We start from the raw sequence: 19288 nt of genomic DNA, 5'->3' as shown, positions 1-19288 counted from the left end.
GATATGATTTTACAAGAAATTATGATTGGGTCGTTTTATTTAATAAACAATTTTTTATTTATTTATTTTAATTTTTTTTGCTACTCTAAATTTAACTAACTCTTAAATTTTGAAAACTAACTCTTAAATTTTCTTCACTTTTTAAAATTAACTCTTAAATTTCTTAAACTAAGTTTTTAAGTGTCTTAATCTAAGGGTTAAGTTTCTTAAACTAAGTTCTAAATTCCTTAAAGTAAAAATATTCATCGATTCTTGAAGTACTTGATGTTAAAGTTATTGATAACACCATTTTATCATATTTGAACAATCTTAGGATAATATTAATTTACGAACTTGTTTGACCAGTACCAAATGCAACATATTTTGATATCGAGTTCCGTTCGAATTTTTAAATATGTGCTTTTCTCAGTAAAATGTTGAAATATTTGTTTCGGCTTGATTGGATTGGGATTATCAGTGACATGTTATGTGGCAATATTTGGGTTGTATTCTGGTATTTTCTTTGCTATGTGACACGTAAGAGAGAAACAATCGATTTCTGGCTGACCATAGTTACACGTCTGGTCGTTGGTTTAAGTATGTCGCCATACTGTCATCATTTAGTTAACGCAGAAAGTCTCCGAGTCGAACACCATCACAACGCAGCTCGCTGATTTAAGCTGAATTCACGGATTAACTACAACAAAAATAGTGCCAAATAGTTTAAAAGATAAACAGATTGTCTTATAATAGCAAGGTGCGACAACCTCCATATATAGCCAAGTATTAATACGCTAGCAAGGTCGCATTTAGAATAGAAAAAAATGCCATTAAATATAAAACCGTAGGCTACGTGTTTAATAGGCTGTCACCTTATAATAATAATAACAATTCCTTTGATAAAAGGCATGAAAGATAAGATAATGATATAAGAAACCGTTTGCAATCTAGCACAATAAGCCGTTTGTGTTCATATCCAAGATGTCCGAACCAAGCTTGTGAACCTTTTATGTTGATTAAAATAAGTGTGGTCAAAATAATTTGATATTGAATTAAAACCTGACTTTTGATCTGCACATTCAGGTGATGTAATTTAATAATGTCACGCACCATATGTCTAGCGAAAGAGAAATATACAAGAGAGAAAGCATAGGCGTTATAAAATGAAATGAGGTTTAACGTCCCACTGTTCTGCATCGATCGGGATAACGAAGAAGTGGCATCCGCCATATTATGTTGTGCTGTGAGAGAAAGTTTGCCCGAATAGCGGCATAACGGCTTACTCTTATAAGAAATTCCAGCTGTCAAGGTGTCTTGTACGTGCATGCCACGGGGTCGGTTTTCATAGGCGTTATAGGAACCTTATATGATAAGGGGTGCTGTAAAAAAAATGGCCTCGAATTTATCGATAAAAAACACCTGAAAAAGTAATTTTGCTCATGAAATCTGCGATTGTTTTATGCCATTTGTCTCCGAAAAATTGTATTGCATTGGTCAATATACCCCCAAACCAGTCAAACAACGCTCGGTAAATATTCTGAAATTTTGACATTTGACTTCGGCAAAAAACTGCAACAGTTCTTCAATAGTTTTTTTTAAAACAATTTCAGCAATTATGGAACAGATTTAAAGGTATTTGTGGTGTATGCGGAGATGCCAGAAGCCCAATCCCACGTGCTCATGAGAGAGGTGGCAAGTACTATGCTGGTACTGTAGTTAAAACCTATCAGGAAGGAGATTCCATTGAAGTTACCACTCAAATCACAGCCAATCACCGTGGTTGGTATGAATTTAGACTATGTGCTTATGACAATCCCAGAGGGGAAGACTTAGAACACGATGCTAATGGTAATTTTGTGGAAGTCAGCCACGAATGTTTAAATAAGCATTTATTACAAGTTGAAGATGGTGGTACGCGATGGTATCTTCCAGCACCATATAAAGTCGGTCTGTATACAGTTCGAGTGAAATTACCAGAAGGTCTCAGCTGCCACAATTGTTTGTTTCAATGGAAATGGAATGTTGGTAAGACTGCTGTTTATAAAATAAATACTATCAATCTATATCGTTAAAATACCATTGCTAGTTGCAAATTACATGTATGTAGAAACAAATAAAATAAGACCATTATAGTTTTTTATCTACAGAGGGTACGGATAAAGCCAAAATAATACACGTATCTGTGATTACCCGACCGATCCTATTTTATTTAACCCAAATCGCCGACCCTTATCTTTTTGTTCATTTCTCAGGTCTTATAAATCGGTCTTGGGTTGTTTTTCTGCAGAAATTTTGGTATTTACAACCGTCCAAATCGGCGTTATTTTCTAAAACTTACATATTAATTTAACCTGAGCAATAATTTATGGGGTCGGGGCTAAGACTAATTAACTGATTTACTAAACATTGAGTTATTTTAAGAAGTGTAGGTGGATCTGATATGTCATTTCAATTATTTATTGGGAGGGGGTTGGGTGGCTGAATGGTTAGCACGTGCGCTCTTTATCATAAGGTCTGTCATTGAGTCAACTGGCGTGGTTTCGAATCCCCGGGTTGTACGTGACAAGGAGTTGGGTCGTCTGTCCAACCTCGTGGGTGTTCTCCGGGTCCTCTCACTGTTAAAGACCCCTACGCGCAAGCGAATTATTGAAATAAAATTGAACCATGTGTTAGTCCCGAAAATACCCAGTTTGTGTCGAGTGGACGTTAAACCCCATTTCTCTCACTCTCTCTTATTTATTGGGCAATATCTGTTGGGTTATATTTTGGTTTCGAAATATGTACGATTAAATTTTAATTTCAAAATATTAAGCGGAATATTGTTCGCTAATTGTGTTTGTTTTGGGCTTGAACGCTGGAACACATTAGCTCTATAATTTGTGGACTTAATGATTTAAATTTATACTTATAACCACTTCACAAAACAACGAACACATCAAACTTAAATCGACACTTTCATTTTTAATAATTAATAACTATTTCGTTTTGTAATTTTAGCCAATAGTTGGGGTTCTGATCCAGGTGGAGAGTCTTGTATTGGATGTGGAGAACAGGAACAGTTCTACGCATGTTCGGATATTTCGATTGAACCCCGTTCTGGTAAAGTACCCCCGGGAACTTGGACCCCGCCTCAGTTACCACCAAGACAACCCCAAGTTCCACCGAAACGACCATTGCCTGAAAAACCTAAATATAAACCTCAGACACATCGACCATATACGCCTGTACCTATACCACATAGATCCACCCGACCACCGATTTTCACATACTCTCCCATATTCCCAAAATATACACTTCCTAATTCCATACCAAAACAAAAACCTCAATCGAATCTTCCTTCATGGATTCCGTCGTTCTCTACAAAACAGCCGACATGGTATTGGTACAACCACAAGACTGAAGCAGGCAGGACACCGGGAAGAGGAACTCCCGCTAGTGTGGGAACCTCCAACACCGGTACTTCAACGAGTACCGGAACATCATTATTTTTTGACAAATCAAGTTTAAGAACAAATGCCCCAACTAACCCCCAGACTTCAACTAAAACAACTGCGACACACACGAATAAAAAAGCACCTTCTGTTCGATTTTGGAGCTGGCTTGCCAACAGGTTTTCGCCAAAAGCTCAACCAACTGAATCTCCTATTCCGACCACCACACCAGCTAATTCACCTTGGTGGGTGAAACTTCCTACCAGTAAGAAGGTCATTCAGTGGTGGCATATTATATCTAAATTTAACAATAGAATAAGCGGGACAACAACTGCAGTTCCATTACCTTGGTGGGTTAAAAAAGCGAAATCTTCACAGGAACTTCTACCAAAGTTCTTCAATGAAAAGTCCAAAGACATCGAAAAGGATAAAGTAATAAACAGTATATCATCTGCGGCATCTAAAGATGCCCCAGCGCTATCCATAAACCAACCAAGTCTTAGAACAGAGCATATAGGTCAGCCCATGCCCGTGCAAATTACTAAAATTACTAAAAGAAAACGTATTTGTACACCAGTTGGGAAATTAATACAGTACCCTAACATGTGGCTTTGGTGTGACGTCAATTGTTCTAACAGGCATTGTCCAACAACACATTGTTTATGTTCCGGCTAAGACCATTCCAATATAAAAAGACCACAATCCAGTATTACAAACAGTTGGAGAAGTACGGAAGACAGTAATTATTTTTGCGACGAAGATCACAAACTGTTTAGCCTTTTGTAAGTGCCGGATTTACCCGCCATCAAGCTATAGGCATCTGGGTAGGAAGATCATTCATTGATTGCTTGGTTTCTCGGTTTGTGGTGTGTTTAATGAAATAGATATGGTTGTGTATTAAATCCCTAGTCAACTATAGCAAGATCTTAAACTTAATCTGATTCATAAAATATCGTGGGGATAAACCTTTTTCACATATTGATGCAATTTCTCTATACCATTATTCATGCTATAGGCCTACCTTCAATCTAGTTACAATTGGATCACAATTTCGTTTCGTATATATTTCTCCCATTTTTCAACATCAGAAATGTAACGAAACGAAACTGACATCTGATTTGAATCAAATTGGCTATGTACGTTGCCACCGAGTAGACGATTTCATGTCATGGCAGTGTATGTTTGCCATCATGTCGCCATATTGTTGTGGATTAAGTTATATGTACATTTATATGTATCTGCCTCTTACAAATCCATAATGTGCAGTATTCTCTGTCATTGGTGTGTAATATATCATAATACTACTTTAGTTAGCTTCAGTCTTGTAGGAAATATCAGATTTGTTCGTAGACGTATTGTATACGTAGTATTTATTCTTACCATGTATATTAGTTATTAATAAATGTAAATATTGTGGAAAAAGATATATTATGTTATATTGTTAATAAAGCATAACAAAATGTTTAAACATTTAAGATATTCTTAAATATAAGCTCTAAATCATACTTTTGGAATTTGTATATCAGTTTGTTTCTTCGCCCATGCACAAGGTGTTAAAGTTTTGTTTTAACAAGATTTCCGATCCATTTGAGTAATCATACTGAAGTGTATTTTATAACATTACATTCTACGTAAAAGAAAATGGTATATTCACCATTAACAACTTGAAGCCCGACAACCCAGGTTTTGGCTAAAATCTAGCCAGAAGAGGACTATCTAAACATTAGATCTTTCTAAAATTCGACATGAGTACTTTTTCTGGGTTGTTATAGGACTGTAGACCATCTGCAACCCAGTCACAGTAAAATGTCAAATGCATCACCTTCCCAATACAGCTTCTACAGGGTTTCGATGTCTCGCCCGTCGGAAAGAAATTCATATTGTGGAGGCGTCGTTGGGGCAAAATGGAGCACCAGAGGCTTGTCCCCAAGACACTTTAAAAGCTATAGTAATAAACACATATTTGTCCCCAATCCTCTGTCCCGACGACTCTGGTCAACGGCAATGCAGTGATAACCGTCCACCATGTTACCCTTTGAAGTTGCCATATTGTCAGGCATGAGTGCAGAAAGACTTTACACCAATCGTCCATATTCCCTCCAGTAGTGGGCATTCTTCCAAGCTATTATTATAACCGCAAACCAATACTCATCAAATTTGTCTTCTAAACTTATAAAAATCTCTTCAATATAGTCAATGATGTACCAGAGAAAAACGATTCTTTAGTCTAGTATTGCTTCCCGAAATTTCAAGATTTCATGAATATAACATGAATTAATTAAGAAAATCAGCTATTAAAATGTCACAGCCTTTAGATTCCTTTGACCGAGCTTAGCAAAAACCCCAGGAGGTCAACCCACTTCAATATTTTTATCAGATGATTGGGAAACATTGGGTTGGGGGGAGGAAGGTGCTTGGGTGGATTTATAGCCCGGATCCTTCAAATTAAGCTTCTCAAGGGAGGTAATCCATAAAATGTTAGGATGCCGACAACCACTTATTTCTCCACTGACTATCATGTTAAATTACAGGGCCCTATTTCACGAAATTTTAACTAAAGATAAAATCCAAATTTTAGTAGATACTTCAGTTTTCATTGGCTAAGCACTAAAATCAATCTAATATTATCCAATCAAATTACTAAAATTTGGATTTTATCTTAGTTAAAATTTCGTGAAACAGGCCCCACCTGTTCTATTATATGCTGTACTCATTGCCTAAATTTCGGCGAATACACCCTTTACAACACAGCAAGAGTTCTTAAAATTTAAGTTCAATGAAATTCATAGCAGGTTAGGGTCAGAATATAATTCTGGAAAAATTATTGGATGTCTGCCCCCGTTTACCAAAAGTAACAAAACAGATCTAAACTAAGCAGCTTTTCTTCAGATGAATATCTAACCATTTTATGAGTACATCTACTGTAAATACAATCATCCCAGCGTCAGTCTGTCATGTTTCTCAATATATTTGATAAAATGCAGGTTTTACAATTCCGCATCGAACTCCCACGCATTTCTTTTATTGGTATAAGTTTAACTTCATGGCCCCAAGAAAGCATATATATATATATTATGGACGTTTTAAATATATATATATATATATATATATATATATATATATATATATATATAAAACGTCCATAATTCTAATCGTGACCATTTCATAATATATTTACTGCAGTGCATTATTATTATTTCTGCTACAAGTAAATAATGAAACTCGAGCTTTTCATGTTTGTTTTCAACGTGACACCCCCCCCCCCCCCAACAAACAAACTTGTCTGTAATTTCAGTGCCTAGAGGATTCTTTTTAAATGTTATCACTTTTGAAATATTTTACGAAGCGATAACACGCCCTATATAATAATGCTGATTTATTTGACAACATTGAACTAATAAATACTAGGATTGTATAATGTGAACCTTGCATGCACCCGTTACATAGTAAGTACATCGTATAGGTAAATAAGGTATACAATCACAAGCAAGAAATACTGAGATCTGTTTTTTTACTACGCAAACTAATGTTTTTATTATTTGTGCTACGCACGCCTTACTGTTTCATCCTTTGGTATAGATGAATTGGGCTGGTTACAATTTATTTACCCAGCGTTTTATACCAAGATCTACATACCTGCACGTTTATTTGTTAGATCACTTGATATTATTGTGCAAAGTAATGACCGCTTCCATTCCTTTTTATAAAGGCATAGTCTACTAATGGAATGCAAAGGGATGTTTTTTTGAGCTTTTTGATATTAAACACGATTATTGCAGTTTTTCCGATCATATTTCGGATGCTAAAGGTTAATCTCGTAACCATTGCTTCAGGACTCTCTCGATATTTTAACCGTTTTTCAAAACGGTAATCTTCAACAATCATCAGTTGGCGGAATGTGCTGTATGAACATTTTATGTAAGGAAAAAAGTGGACATATTTCCCAAACGTTGTATCATACGTGAGAACCATGATGGGCTATAAGAACCGACTAAGATATAGCACAATATGCCTTAAAAAGCGGTGAGCGCGAACAAAATTCAATAGGTAACCTTCTGGAAAATTTAGTTGCTGTATGACGTACTTCTTCGTTTCTGGAAGTTAACAACACCGTACAAAAACACCTCTAATACATACAGTCCTTTTGATTCTTGTTATTTCTTTAAAGGCATCACGCTCTGTATTCAAGTCAAGGCATCTTCTCATTGTATTATACACAACTCTATAAACATTCATACCCACAAGGTGTGGACTACACACCCCATTCAAACAAATATTTATTTAGTACATGCTAATCCCTTCAAGATAGTTATTTTATTGTATGTAGATCACGAGATGACCATACTATCTTTTTGACAGAAAATGTCGGTAAAGGCAGATATCAAGAATTCCATTCTTTTTCATTTATCAAGAAGTTGCTGACCATGGCGCGTGATTCCCACCAACTCTACGGTCATTTGTTGATTACAGCATGTGTACTGGCTGTAGTTCTTGGACATGGTCGTCTGATCCGACCAGTAGGTCGCGCAACCATGTGGAGATATGGCTATAAAACTCCTCATGACTATAATGATATGGCATTATACTGTGGTGGAAGAGGGGTAAGTTTCTATTATTTTCATTCCAGCCTATAACTTTCCCAAAAGTGCGTTACCGACACTCTCAACATGAATTGTTATCACCCTTTTAGCTTCTAGCTTGAAAATGAAGTATCACAATTCTCGAGTTATGGACCCGTTTGTGATGTTGGTTCGGATAGTAGAATTGAAAGCATATAAATGCTGATTTTCTGACAAAATTCCCCGCAATGCGCAAACAAAACAACATACACTTACTACCTTTCCTACTGGCATATTCTTGTTGATTGATATGTCTCAGCTACAAGTGACCCCGCCCCGCCCACGCCCTATGCTTAAAACTGTTTACAATATTAACGAAATCTTGTCCAAATTAATGTATTGGTTAGTTCTGTATAAACTTGCTAACATGGCTAACATGTATTAAAAACTGTCGCGTACTACTCCACGATTAATATTCCAAAAATCCGGTATCTGTCCATTCCCTATTATGTACTTTTGTGTAAATCATGCTTAGCAAAATATTCATAGTTCTACCTGGAACTTATCCAGTTGAAGAATATATATCGTCAAAAGGGTCTATTTCGAGGAAATTAGTCAAATACACTTTTTTTGCATTTCTAAACTCTCCTAATTAATATGCACATTTCTGTCTAAGGTGTGTATCTCTACACCAATTAGAACTGTTCTAGGTATCATGTGTCCAAAGGATGTATCTTCATTTGTGGAAATGTTGAAATGCAAAAGATTCTATCTCTTTTGCAAAGAACACACAGAAAAATAGTTAATGAATACATGCATTTATATGGGAGACTAAGCAAATCTTTATTCAGTGTTCTGAATTCTTATTTCTTAATTTATAGTCCTTATTCTTATTTCTTCATTTGTTTCGTATTTCGACATTAGTCATATCAGATATGTAAATTGGACCTTTGTTTAATTTGATTGTAGAAATAAGAATTAAGGACTATGAATTAAGAACTAAGAATCAAGAACACCAAATAAAAAGGTTCCATTTATTTATATATAAGTTTCATATTCTTTCCATATAAAATTTACCTGGTAGGTTTATTTTATTTCACTAAGAATCCCAAAAGTATAAGCTTTCAGAAAGTTTTCCTTAAAACCCAAACAATTTAAATGGAACCATATTGAACTCAAACATGTTATTCCTAGACCATATCATACATTTTATGATAATCTTTTACATTCAAACCCTCTTTAAGCGCCCTCTAAGTTTGTTTGTGAGGAATTAGATTTGTTTGTGTTTTATTCATGACATAAAAAATAATTTTGAAAGCTTCTGTTATGGCGTATGGATATGAACAGGTATGATGATCAATCCAGAAGACTCCAAAATTACAACAAGTTTGTCTGTTCTGTCAGACAGTCACTGGTTTTGTTGCTATTAAACTTTTTAAACAATTTAATAAGTGTTCTTATAAATATGTTGTATGTCCTGTTTAGATGTCAGCTTTACTGTGTCAAAAGGTTGTATCTCGAATTCAGACAAGTACAAAAATTATTTTATGAAAACATCGTTGACAAACAAAAGATAACCAAATAGAGGGTTAAATATGTTAGGTACACTACTGTGGACACAACAGTAAAATTATGAGATGGCTTTTTTGTGTCTCCTGAAAATTTTTGAAATTCCTAAATTTAACCCTTTGACACTACACCGACGATATGTATGAGTCTTTTTGCTATGTGTTTAATGAGATTCATAATAATAAGTCCCAAAAGAATAGCCAAATGTCATCCATTAAGACACCGTGTCATACAAACAATATATCTTGAATATGTTTGATAGACACCTTTCAGTCGACATTGTGCGTGTGACCCTAGAATAGAAATTTGACGGCTTTTAAAATCTTATGTCCAGTTCGGGTATAAGAAAGGATTTAAATGTCGCGTTCACCTAATACAACCACAGGCGCGTAAAACATGGAAAATGTCTTGCAAAATAGCATTAAAGGCGCATTATGTAGGATTTAGACAAAAAGCTGACAGTTCTCTCTCTAATATACTAAACAGTAAACAAAAACGTCAGTACAATTTCAAAATCAGAGAGGTACTTTAATCAAATCATTCTAGAAAACGACTTACTAAATGGATCAAAGCAATTTTTTTGTGAACAGCATGTTGACACATTAGTGATTAATTCATCACAATTCCAAGACATTACGAGAAGGTTTAGAGTCTGTACACAGTCTATACATCAGTATCTGGTGTGTCCACCACGAGTGTCAATAACAGCAGCGCAGCGTCTGTACATGGGGTGGACCAGACGATTGATGAACGTCATTGGCTCCTGGAACCACACTCTCAGAAAAGCCTGGCGCAACCCATCGGCTGTGTTTGGTCTCGGTACGACGTTATTAAGTCTTCTCTGAATTTCATCCCAAAGATGTTCAATCGGGTTTAAGTCCGGACTAAGGGCTGGCCAGTGCATAACGTTGACACCGTCCTGCTGTAGAAAGTCCCGGGTAACTTTGGCGGTGTGGGCACGGGCGTTGTCATGCTGGAATACGTTTTTTCGATGACGTGCGAAATGTGGTATGACGTGGAGTCTGAGAGCTTGATCGATGTAGCGCACTGCTGTGATGCCGCCTCCTCTCCCTGGACCAAGATTTTGGATCACCACAGGACCCACTCGCTGGTTCAGGCTGATTCCATCCTAAACCATTAGGCTTGGACCTCCCCATGAGCCTCGTTCCATAAGTCAGGTTGCGTTTTTGAGAACATTTCCTGGGTTCAATTCTGTGTTTGGGAAGGAGCCTTATTGCTCAGGGAAAGTTTGAGATGTGGTCACAAATATACAATAAAAACATTTGGCAAGTTTTATGCAATGCGTTTATTCAGAGTAACATACCAACCTTACGTTTCTTTGGCTGCTTGGTATAGTTAAAAATTAGATAATGAAAAGGGAATATTTTCTAATTTCTATCGAATTAGTTGATTCGGGTTTGCATAATAGTGTAGTCTCGATTATCATTGCCACATAGTCTCAGTTATCCAGTTTTAAATTAAATCATTAACTGTCTAATTAATGATTTATATAACAGTTGAGGCCAAACGAAAGATCTGCATTAGGCATTAGACAGATTTAACTCTTAAATAATGCATTTGTAAGCTGAGGCAAAGTATTATGGCTAAATTCTATTACCTCCAGCACGGCAAAAGGGGACAAGATATAAAATCACCTAAATTACTCTATTATTTCAAACATAGAAGCGGTTTCGGAACACTTTTAAGTTTTTAAAAGAGATTTTCCATTTTCCAAACGCCAATGAATACATCAAGGCAAAGAACGCAGATTCAAGCACAACTAAATGCAAAAAAATCACTGCCGTAAATCAATTAGAAAACTGTCAAATGTGTACACCTAATAGTCCGATCCTTAATGTAAATCCGTCGGCTTATTGGGTAGAAATCGTGGAATAGGCTTTATTTTGAAGGTTTCGATGTTTATTGACAAAAAACAATATTCTCATTTTTTCTGAGTAGGTCTTCATGGTATGGGAGGCCATTATCTAAGGGTAGCCATTTTCGATAATATCCCAACTTATTTCTTTTATTTTCACCCTATTTATAATGTTATCGACATATCAACTGTGATTTGGCACTGTATTAGTATTCACAGGGGTCATGACTATATTTCAATTTTTTTCCCATCAGTTCATGATGATATTTCCAAGATGGCGGCCATCTTTAGTGGGGAAAATGGGACGATGTGAAGATTTTGTTTAAGAGTAGTGTTTAGTGTCAATATATATGTTTTCGGGGTCTCAGATTCCATTTCTGACATTTACGAACTTGTAAAATGATCACCTGTTCACATAATTAGCATTATTTCCAAGATGGCTGCCATTTGTGGCGGGAAAATGGGTCGATGTGAAGATTTTGATTTAAGTAGTAGTGTTTGGTGTCAATATATATGTTTTCGGGGTCGGAGATTCAATTTCTGGCATTTAAAACCTTGTAAATTGATCACATCGTCACATACTTAGCAAATTTCCAAGATGGCAGCCATTTGTGGCGGGAATTGGGACATGTCCAGATTTTTATTAAGTAGTAGTGTTTGGTGTCAATATATATTTTTACGGGGACGCAGATTTCATTTCTGACATTTACAACTATGTAAAATGATCATATGTTCACATATTTAGCATATTGCTGATTTTGTTTAAGTAGTTGTCTTTGGTGTCAATATATATGTTTTCGGTGACACAGATTCGATTTCTGCCATATACAACTGCGTAAAATGATCAATGATCAATTTAGCATATTTTCAAGTCGGCAGAACGTTTTCTAAACGTATTATCATATATTTACTTGTCGTTGTTATTTAAACGTTCCTGCGTCAAATTCAGCTACGTAGGCTATTAGCTTGTAGCATATTCCTGGAAGCCGATACCGTGTCGGACCCATTTGGTATATTATCCAACGATGAAAATTACTGACCCGAGATGACCACTGAGCTGATATCAATTTTCCCGGAAAAGAAAAGGCTATTCACTTGGTCTCCTGGCTGGAAGAGAGCATAACGACAGCGTGGGGCTTGCGCCACATTGACACGCGCCCAGCATGCTCCTGCCACGACCACACCAAGCGCTTTTACATCACTGCCACCAGTTCTTTCAATGGTGATGGCAGTGATATCATTGATGACGGGTCACGTCGTCGTTTAATTGGTGATATAATTTGTTCGCAACAGCATTCCTTTGGACGACTCCTTCCACACGCAGCTTTACGTCAGTTCTAATCTATGCCACGAAGTGTTACTATTTCATTTACAGTCCTTGTTTTTATTTCTTTGTATACCGCTTTATATTTAATATCATACATTTCTGTTCTACTTTTTAATTTATTAATTACCTTTTTCAAAAGTTGTAAGTCTCACATTTTTAACCATCGTTAATTTTGTATCTATAACCGACAGGCAATATTTTTTATTTAAAGTTTATTTAAAGTTTGTTTATTTCATTTTCAAGGTCAGAGACCCATAGAACATACATGTACATACAATGTGCACAATTGTCATAGACTTTGATATAATAAGTTACTATACTAGGAATGTCTTAATCATTAAAGTTATTAATATAACAAAATATCAACCAATTCATCGAGGTTAAGTGAAAATATAAATGAAAACGTGCAATATAATACGTATTTGTAGTAATTCCGGTTTAGAGTATATTATACAGGGATAATGTAACTGCATTGGGTGACCTTTTTCTTTCTGAAGGCAAAATAGATAAACTTGGCGACTGACATGGATTTTTAGTTGACATGAGAATCTCAAGATTTTGTTGTGAATTTGCTTTTAGATGTTTGTTGATAAAAGTAGATCTAATGTTACTGTATAGGGGACAGCTGAACATAAAATGTGATTCGTTTTCACATAGGCGTACGGACTCGATGACAGTTAGGGGGGCAGAACCTGAAATGCCCGAAAAAATTTTGGGTTTACAGACAGCGGCGCCGGTCTTCCTCGAGAGGCAAAGAAGCGGAGCTTACCTTGTGTGGACCCCCCCCCCCCCCAAAAAAAAAGAAATTTTGGAATATTTGACGGCTGCAAACACGTTTTCCTGCTATTTCTGCCAGTGAACAAAGCAACTTCAAAGTAGTCTAATATAGGCTAATTAAGATGGCTGACTCGAATTCCAATCAAAAGATCACTCGTTTACAGTCCACGGAGACGGGACTGTTCGGAGAAGATTTAACTGCCGCAAACGCGTTTTACTGCTATTCCAGTCTTTAAATACAGCAACTTCAATTTGGTCCAATATAGCCTGCCTGGCCCGTGAACAAAGCAATTTCAAAGTGGTCTAATATAGGCTAATTAAGATCAATCGTTTACAGTCCACGGAGACGGGGCCGTTGGGAGAAAATTTTGAAAATTTAACTACCGCAAACGCTTTTTCCTGCTATTCCAGCCTGTGAATACAGCAACTTCAATTTGGTCCAATTTAGCCTGCCTGGCTGACCCGAATTCCAAACAACCAATCAGTCGTCGCGGGGTATGGGGGCTTCACCCTCCCAGAGAAAATTTTGAAAATTTAACCACCGCAAAATGAATTCCAACCATCCAATCAGAATGTTGCAGCTGCATTCACAAATAATAATCGATGCCCGAAAAATGTCGCACAAAGTAAAGTGGCTCCAGTCAACTCAGTACAAATTCGTGGTATTCAATTAAAAGAAAAGTAAAATTAGTGTTTTATTAGGGCTCGATGACAGTTAGGGAAGCAAAACTAGAAATGCCCGAAAAAATTTCAGGTTTACAGACAGCGGCGCCGGTTTTCTTCGAGAGGCGAAGAAGCGGAGCTGACCTTGTATGGACCCCCCCCAAGAAATTTTTGGAATATTTGACGGCCGCAAACGCATTTACTGCTATTCCAGCCCGTAAAATTAGTGTTTTATTAAATTTCGGGCACTTTATGAAATAAAACATTTTTTTCACTTTACCCGTCTGCGCGAAAAGTCAGCTTGCCCGAAAGTTGGGGGGGGGGGAGCTGCGACCCGAAAACAGATATATTTACACCAAAGACGACTACTTAATCAATATCAGAAGACCGTCCCATTTTCCTGCCAAAAATTGCCACCATCTTGGGAATATGCAAAATAGATGAACATGTTATCATTTTACACAGTTGTACCTGTGAGAAATGGAATCTGTGCCCATGAAAAGATATATATTGACACCAAAGACGACCACTTAATGAATATCAGCACATCGTCCCATTTTCCCGCCACCAAATGGCCACCATCTTGGAAATATGCAAAATAGGTCCACATGTGATCATTTTCCCGCCAAAAATAACCGCCATCTTGGAAATATCTTCATGAAGTGATCGAAAAAATCTGAAATATTGTTACGACCTCTTCCAATATTAATACATTGCCAAATCACAGTTGATATGTCGATAACATTATAAATAAGGTAAAAATAAAAAAAATACGTTTGAATATTATCGCAAAATGGTCACTCTCAAATAATGGCCTCCCATACTATGAAGACCTACTCACAAAAAATGTCAACATTGTTTCTTTATCATTAAACATCAAAAAGCTTCAAAATAAAGCTTACTCCACGATTTCTACCCGAAAAGCCGACTGATGAGAATTATGTAACAAAATCGGACTATAACAGGAAATTCGCTTACCAAACCAAATGTAGATTTAGAACACTTCGACAAGATGTAATCGGGTATCAATAAGAATTTAAAATCAAATTAAGAATTAAACCTTTGTAAAAGCGATTAAATGAGCTATTATGATCTATTTCACCAAATATAATTTGAATGGACATAAGATGGGTTATTAAAGGGTCTTTTTTCACAAAGTATTATAACGACAGTACGTTTTATTTGATCAATATTGTTGAATGTGATTTCCCTAAAACAAACATAACCTATTTTGACATTTTAAAGAGTGCATTTTAAATCATACAATACATAACACGTGCCGTTTTAATGGTGACTGGCACAATGTTAGAAACAAGTGTCATTACTTACTAAAGTAAATATATAAAATATATTGGGTATAAGAAATACGTGTATATTGTTGATGCGTATAAAAAGTATAGTGGTACCAAGCAATGGATTTATGACTACCAGCATAAGTGATTGGTCTACAAGCCACGGACATCTGTGGATACTTTACAGGGTTGCATTTACAGACACAATAACTCCGAGTATGATTAGGATTCTTTCTTTTAATTAGACAAATCCCTGACCTGTAGCGCAATAACAAGTTGTTGTGATAACGACAATGATTCAAAGAAAAAGCACTAGACAAAGAGTCACAGAATATTTGAATGAAAATTGCAAAAACTCTGGCCAGTGTTTATAAGATTTCGGTGACGAGGTCAATAGCTTTGTGTAAAATAGATGCGCAACTCTGAATATAGAGCTCGCGATTCCGCTTATTGTTGTATGCCAGAGATACCACTTACCGTTATTTTAGTTTGGGGATGTCACATTTCTTCGGTTTTATTTTTAATAAATTATAAGAACATTTGTCAGTTTTACAATTTGTATCAGTATTACTGTTAACCCAGGCCCCTTAATCTGATGTTCAAGATAGCAAAAAAATTACATTTTGGAGAATTATTTTTTTAAAATCTGTGGCCAGTTCCATCCAACAGTTTTTTCCATGATATATACGAATTCTTTGATTCCGATGAGACTTTAATTATTTACCCCAGATTATGGATATCTTGTATCGCGGTTTTCATCCTTTGCACTTTGGTGCGATTCCCACTTTTGGCAACGTGATTCTTTTCTTATATTTTGCACGGGACATTTGTTGATAAAATACAGTAGTGTCGATTCTAATGGACAATCAAATTGGAAGTTCTTAATTACAAAACCTCAAATTAATATAATACTTTACCAGGGGAATCAAACATAGTAAGAATGCTTTCAGCAAACAGCCTAAAAGGTTTTTATTGTTGTATATTCTGATCTTACAGCACCAATGGGGTGTTAATAATGGTAAATGTGGTGTCTGTGGTGACCCCTATGACCAACCTCAACCCCGTGACCACGAAGCAGGAGGGAAATACGGTAAAGGGATTATAGTGGAGAGATATAAACAAGGCCAGATTATTAAAATTAAAGTAGAACTTACGGCCAACCATGGAGGAAACTTTGAGTTTCGTGTCTGTGACACCAACAACCCCAAAGTTATAGCAACAGAAGAATGTTTAAACAGAAATCTGCTGGCCAATACGGCAGGTCAGACTAAAATACAAGTTATCCCAGGAAGAGATTTCAACTTTGAACTTGTGTTATCACCATTTCTAACATGTACTCATTGTGTTTTTCAATGGAAATACGAAGCAGGTATGTTTAATATTTGTTTTTTGAAGCTGCACTGTGGATTCTGTTGGTGATTATTGTTGTGGACGTAACATTTTTTCAGGTACCCCGATCTTCTGAAATACACTTCCAAACCTTTATTCTATATAGCTTAAGTTATGACGTGTACAAGCTAACCTGATATAGTACATTCAATAACAGTTTTTGTATATAGGCAAATTTGCATCGCTGGCACTTGTTATTGGACGCCTTTCGTATTGAAACAATTCAGGACGCGTTGAAACCGAATTAGTTTGCCATATAACGATAGTACTGGGGGTGTCATGTACTGCACAGAGCTTGATTACCTGTTCTAGAACACTTGATAAAACGTATTTGTATTTTTGTATTTGGGAGGTTCATATAGCTGGCATTAAGGGCAAGGTAAAGTGACAAAAATCGTCACAACACCTGGAAGAGGGGGGGGGGGGGGTCCACAGAAAATCATTCACAACATTAATTTGTAGTGCCTGTATTTTGGTATCTAAATGTGCTTGAGATGACACTGAACAATAAAAAATGGATGAAAGTTATAAATAATGACTTTGGAATTTGTAATTTCGGAAAATATGAAGCAAATATACCATCCAACACTGCGCAGCTACAGGGTAAACAACACGACATTGGAAATCACAAAGTTTCACATAGATGCCTGAATATACCCACAACAACCAACAAGACTTCAAATTTTGAAAACTATCTTTGTTTTAGCACAACAAGTCCATATAATCAAACTTTCTTTTTCAAATATCCTCCATTTTTTACTAGGGACTAGTTTCAGACATTTTGTATGGAGTACCATTATCAACATCATCTTGATGAAATATTTCGGGTTTATATGGAAAATAATAAAGACTGCATCAAAATTTCCTTCAAACTTTTGTTCTCAACTATTTTTATAGGCCTAATGAATACACATCGCGAACGTTTTTATGGCTTCATTTAATTCACCTTTGGAAACTTTTTGCCTGGAAGCGTAAAGATACACTGACAATTAAACATTGGACATACGTATTTACTAATTTTTACATTAAAACATTTTGTAATACATTTTTTTAATCTTTGTTAAATTGTACACTATTAGTCTAAAACTGAATATGGAAATGTCCAGCTGAATGTTTGATTGGAACAAATGATGTGTTGCAAATGGTACTCCATAGAACAGAATTTGCCATACAAATATTATATTTAGGTAACAAATTCTGTACCAAACCCTAAAAATGCTTATTATTCTAACATAAATGTTAGTGGGCGTCGAGTGGACGTTAAACACACGTGGCCAGACTTCCATTGTTGATGTATGAAGTTTTTATGGTAAGCCATATCATATAATGTTAATATAAGCCCCAAAATATTGTCTGTCTGTTGGATTCTCTTCAAACTCCGAACCACTCTAACGTAGGATTATCCTTGCGACGCCCAAACCAAATAATGTACCCTAGGTAATTTAGGTAGATGTGCGTAAAAACTAATTAATATATTTTTTATTTACAGCACAGAACCCTGGTAGTAAAAAGCAAGAACATTTTATCAATTGTGCTGATGTGGCAATAGAACCCAGAGTTGTTCCTGGAATCCCACAACCTTACATTCCACCGACCCAGAAACCATACATTCCATCAACCCAGAAACCATACGTTCCACCAACCCAGAAACCATACGTTTCACCCACCCAGAAACCATACATTCCACCCACCCGGAAACCATACGTTCCACCCACCCTAAAACCATATGTTCCACCCACCCAGAAACCATATGTTCCACCCAACCAGGCACCATTTATTCCACCGTTCCAGAAACCTTTTTTTCCACTTGTTCCTATTCAGCACCCAAATACCTCTTCACAGGTGACGCTTCTTCCACCCTTTCAGATTTTAAAACATAAATGCCCTATGACGTGTCCATTCTATTGTGCAATGGGACCACAATTATGTCCCAGTGAATGCAAGAAATGTAATCTAAAATACTAATTTTTCAGATTTTTACAAATTAATTTTAAACAGGCGAAAACAAAAATGTACTAAATATTAATAAAAAGAATTTTGTTTTGTAAAATATTGTTATATTTACTTCCATATTGTAAATGGCGGAATATAATTTAGATTTAATTTTCCAATAATCTATAGGTAATACGTATCATATTTATGATTATATATCATTTCAACTGTGGTCGTTTGAGTTTGGGTTAGAATGATTTATTGTCTTGGCGCAAAAATACATTTTAGGCATTTTCTCCCCAATCATTTACTACCCGTGGTAGTAACCAAGGTGCATCAGCTTATCTGACTCAATGTAAACCGATCGATGTTAGATTGCAGACTATCTCCTGGTGTATTTAGATGACTTCCACAATCTACCATTGACCATTTTGTAGTGTGACGGATGTAGGCTTAATACGTCTGTTTCTGCCCTGACATTGTATATCTAATTA

At 36.1% G+C, this 19288-nt stretch overlaps 1 protein-coding gene across 1 annotated transcript; it reads left to right on the top strand.

Moving 5' to 3' along the window:
- Nucleotides 1-7834: 7834 nt before the first annotated feature.
- On the top strand, nucleotides 7835-18912 carry LOC126815224 (uncharacterized). Its single transcript, XM_056099258.1, has 3 exons — nucleotides 7835-8011; nucleotides 16470-16842; nucleotides 18352-18912. The coding sequence occupies exons 1-3, from the start codon at nucleotides 7835-7837 to the stop codon at nucleotides 18825-18827; spliced, it is 1026 nt and encodes a 341-aa protein (XP_055955233.1). The 3' UTR covers nucleotides 18828-18912.
- The last annotated feature ends 376 nt before the right edge of the window (nucleotides 18913-19288 follow it).

This window comes from Patella vulgata, chromosome 3, assembly GCF_932274485.2.
Source record: "Patella vulgata chromosome 3, xgPatVulg1.2, whole genome shotgun sequence".
NCBI classification, from domain to species: Eukaryota; Metazoa; Mollusca; class Gastropoda; family Patellidae; genus Patella; species Patella vulgata.
Note: the sequence above shows the minus strand (reverse complement) of the source record. Positions and strands in the feature narration are given on the sequence as shown.

Coding starts and splice junctions, on each gene's coding strand:
- LOC126815224 (XM_056099258.1), top strand. CDS start 7,835: ATGGCGCGTGATTCCCACCAACTCTACGGTCATTTGTTGATTACAGCA. Junction 8,012..16,469: donor TATACTGTGGTGGAAGAGGG/GTAAGTTTCTAT, acceptor CTGATCTTACAG/CACCAATGGGGTGTTAATAA. Junction 16,843..18,351: donor TCAATGGAAATACGAAGCAG/GTATGTTTAATA, acceptor TTTTATTTACAG/CACAGAACCCTGGTAGTAAA.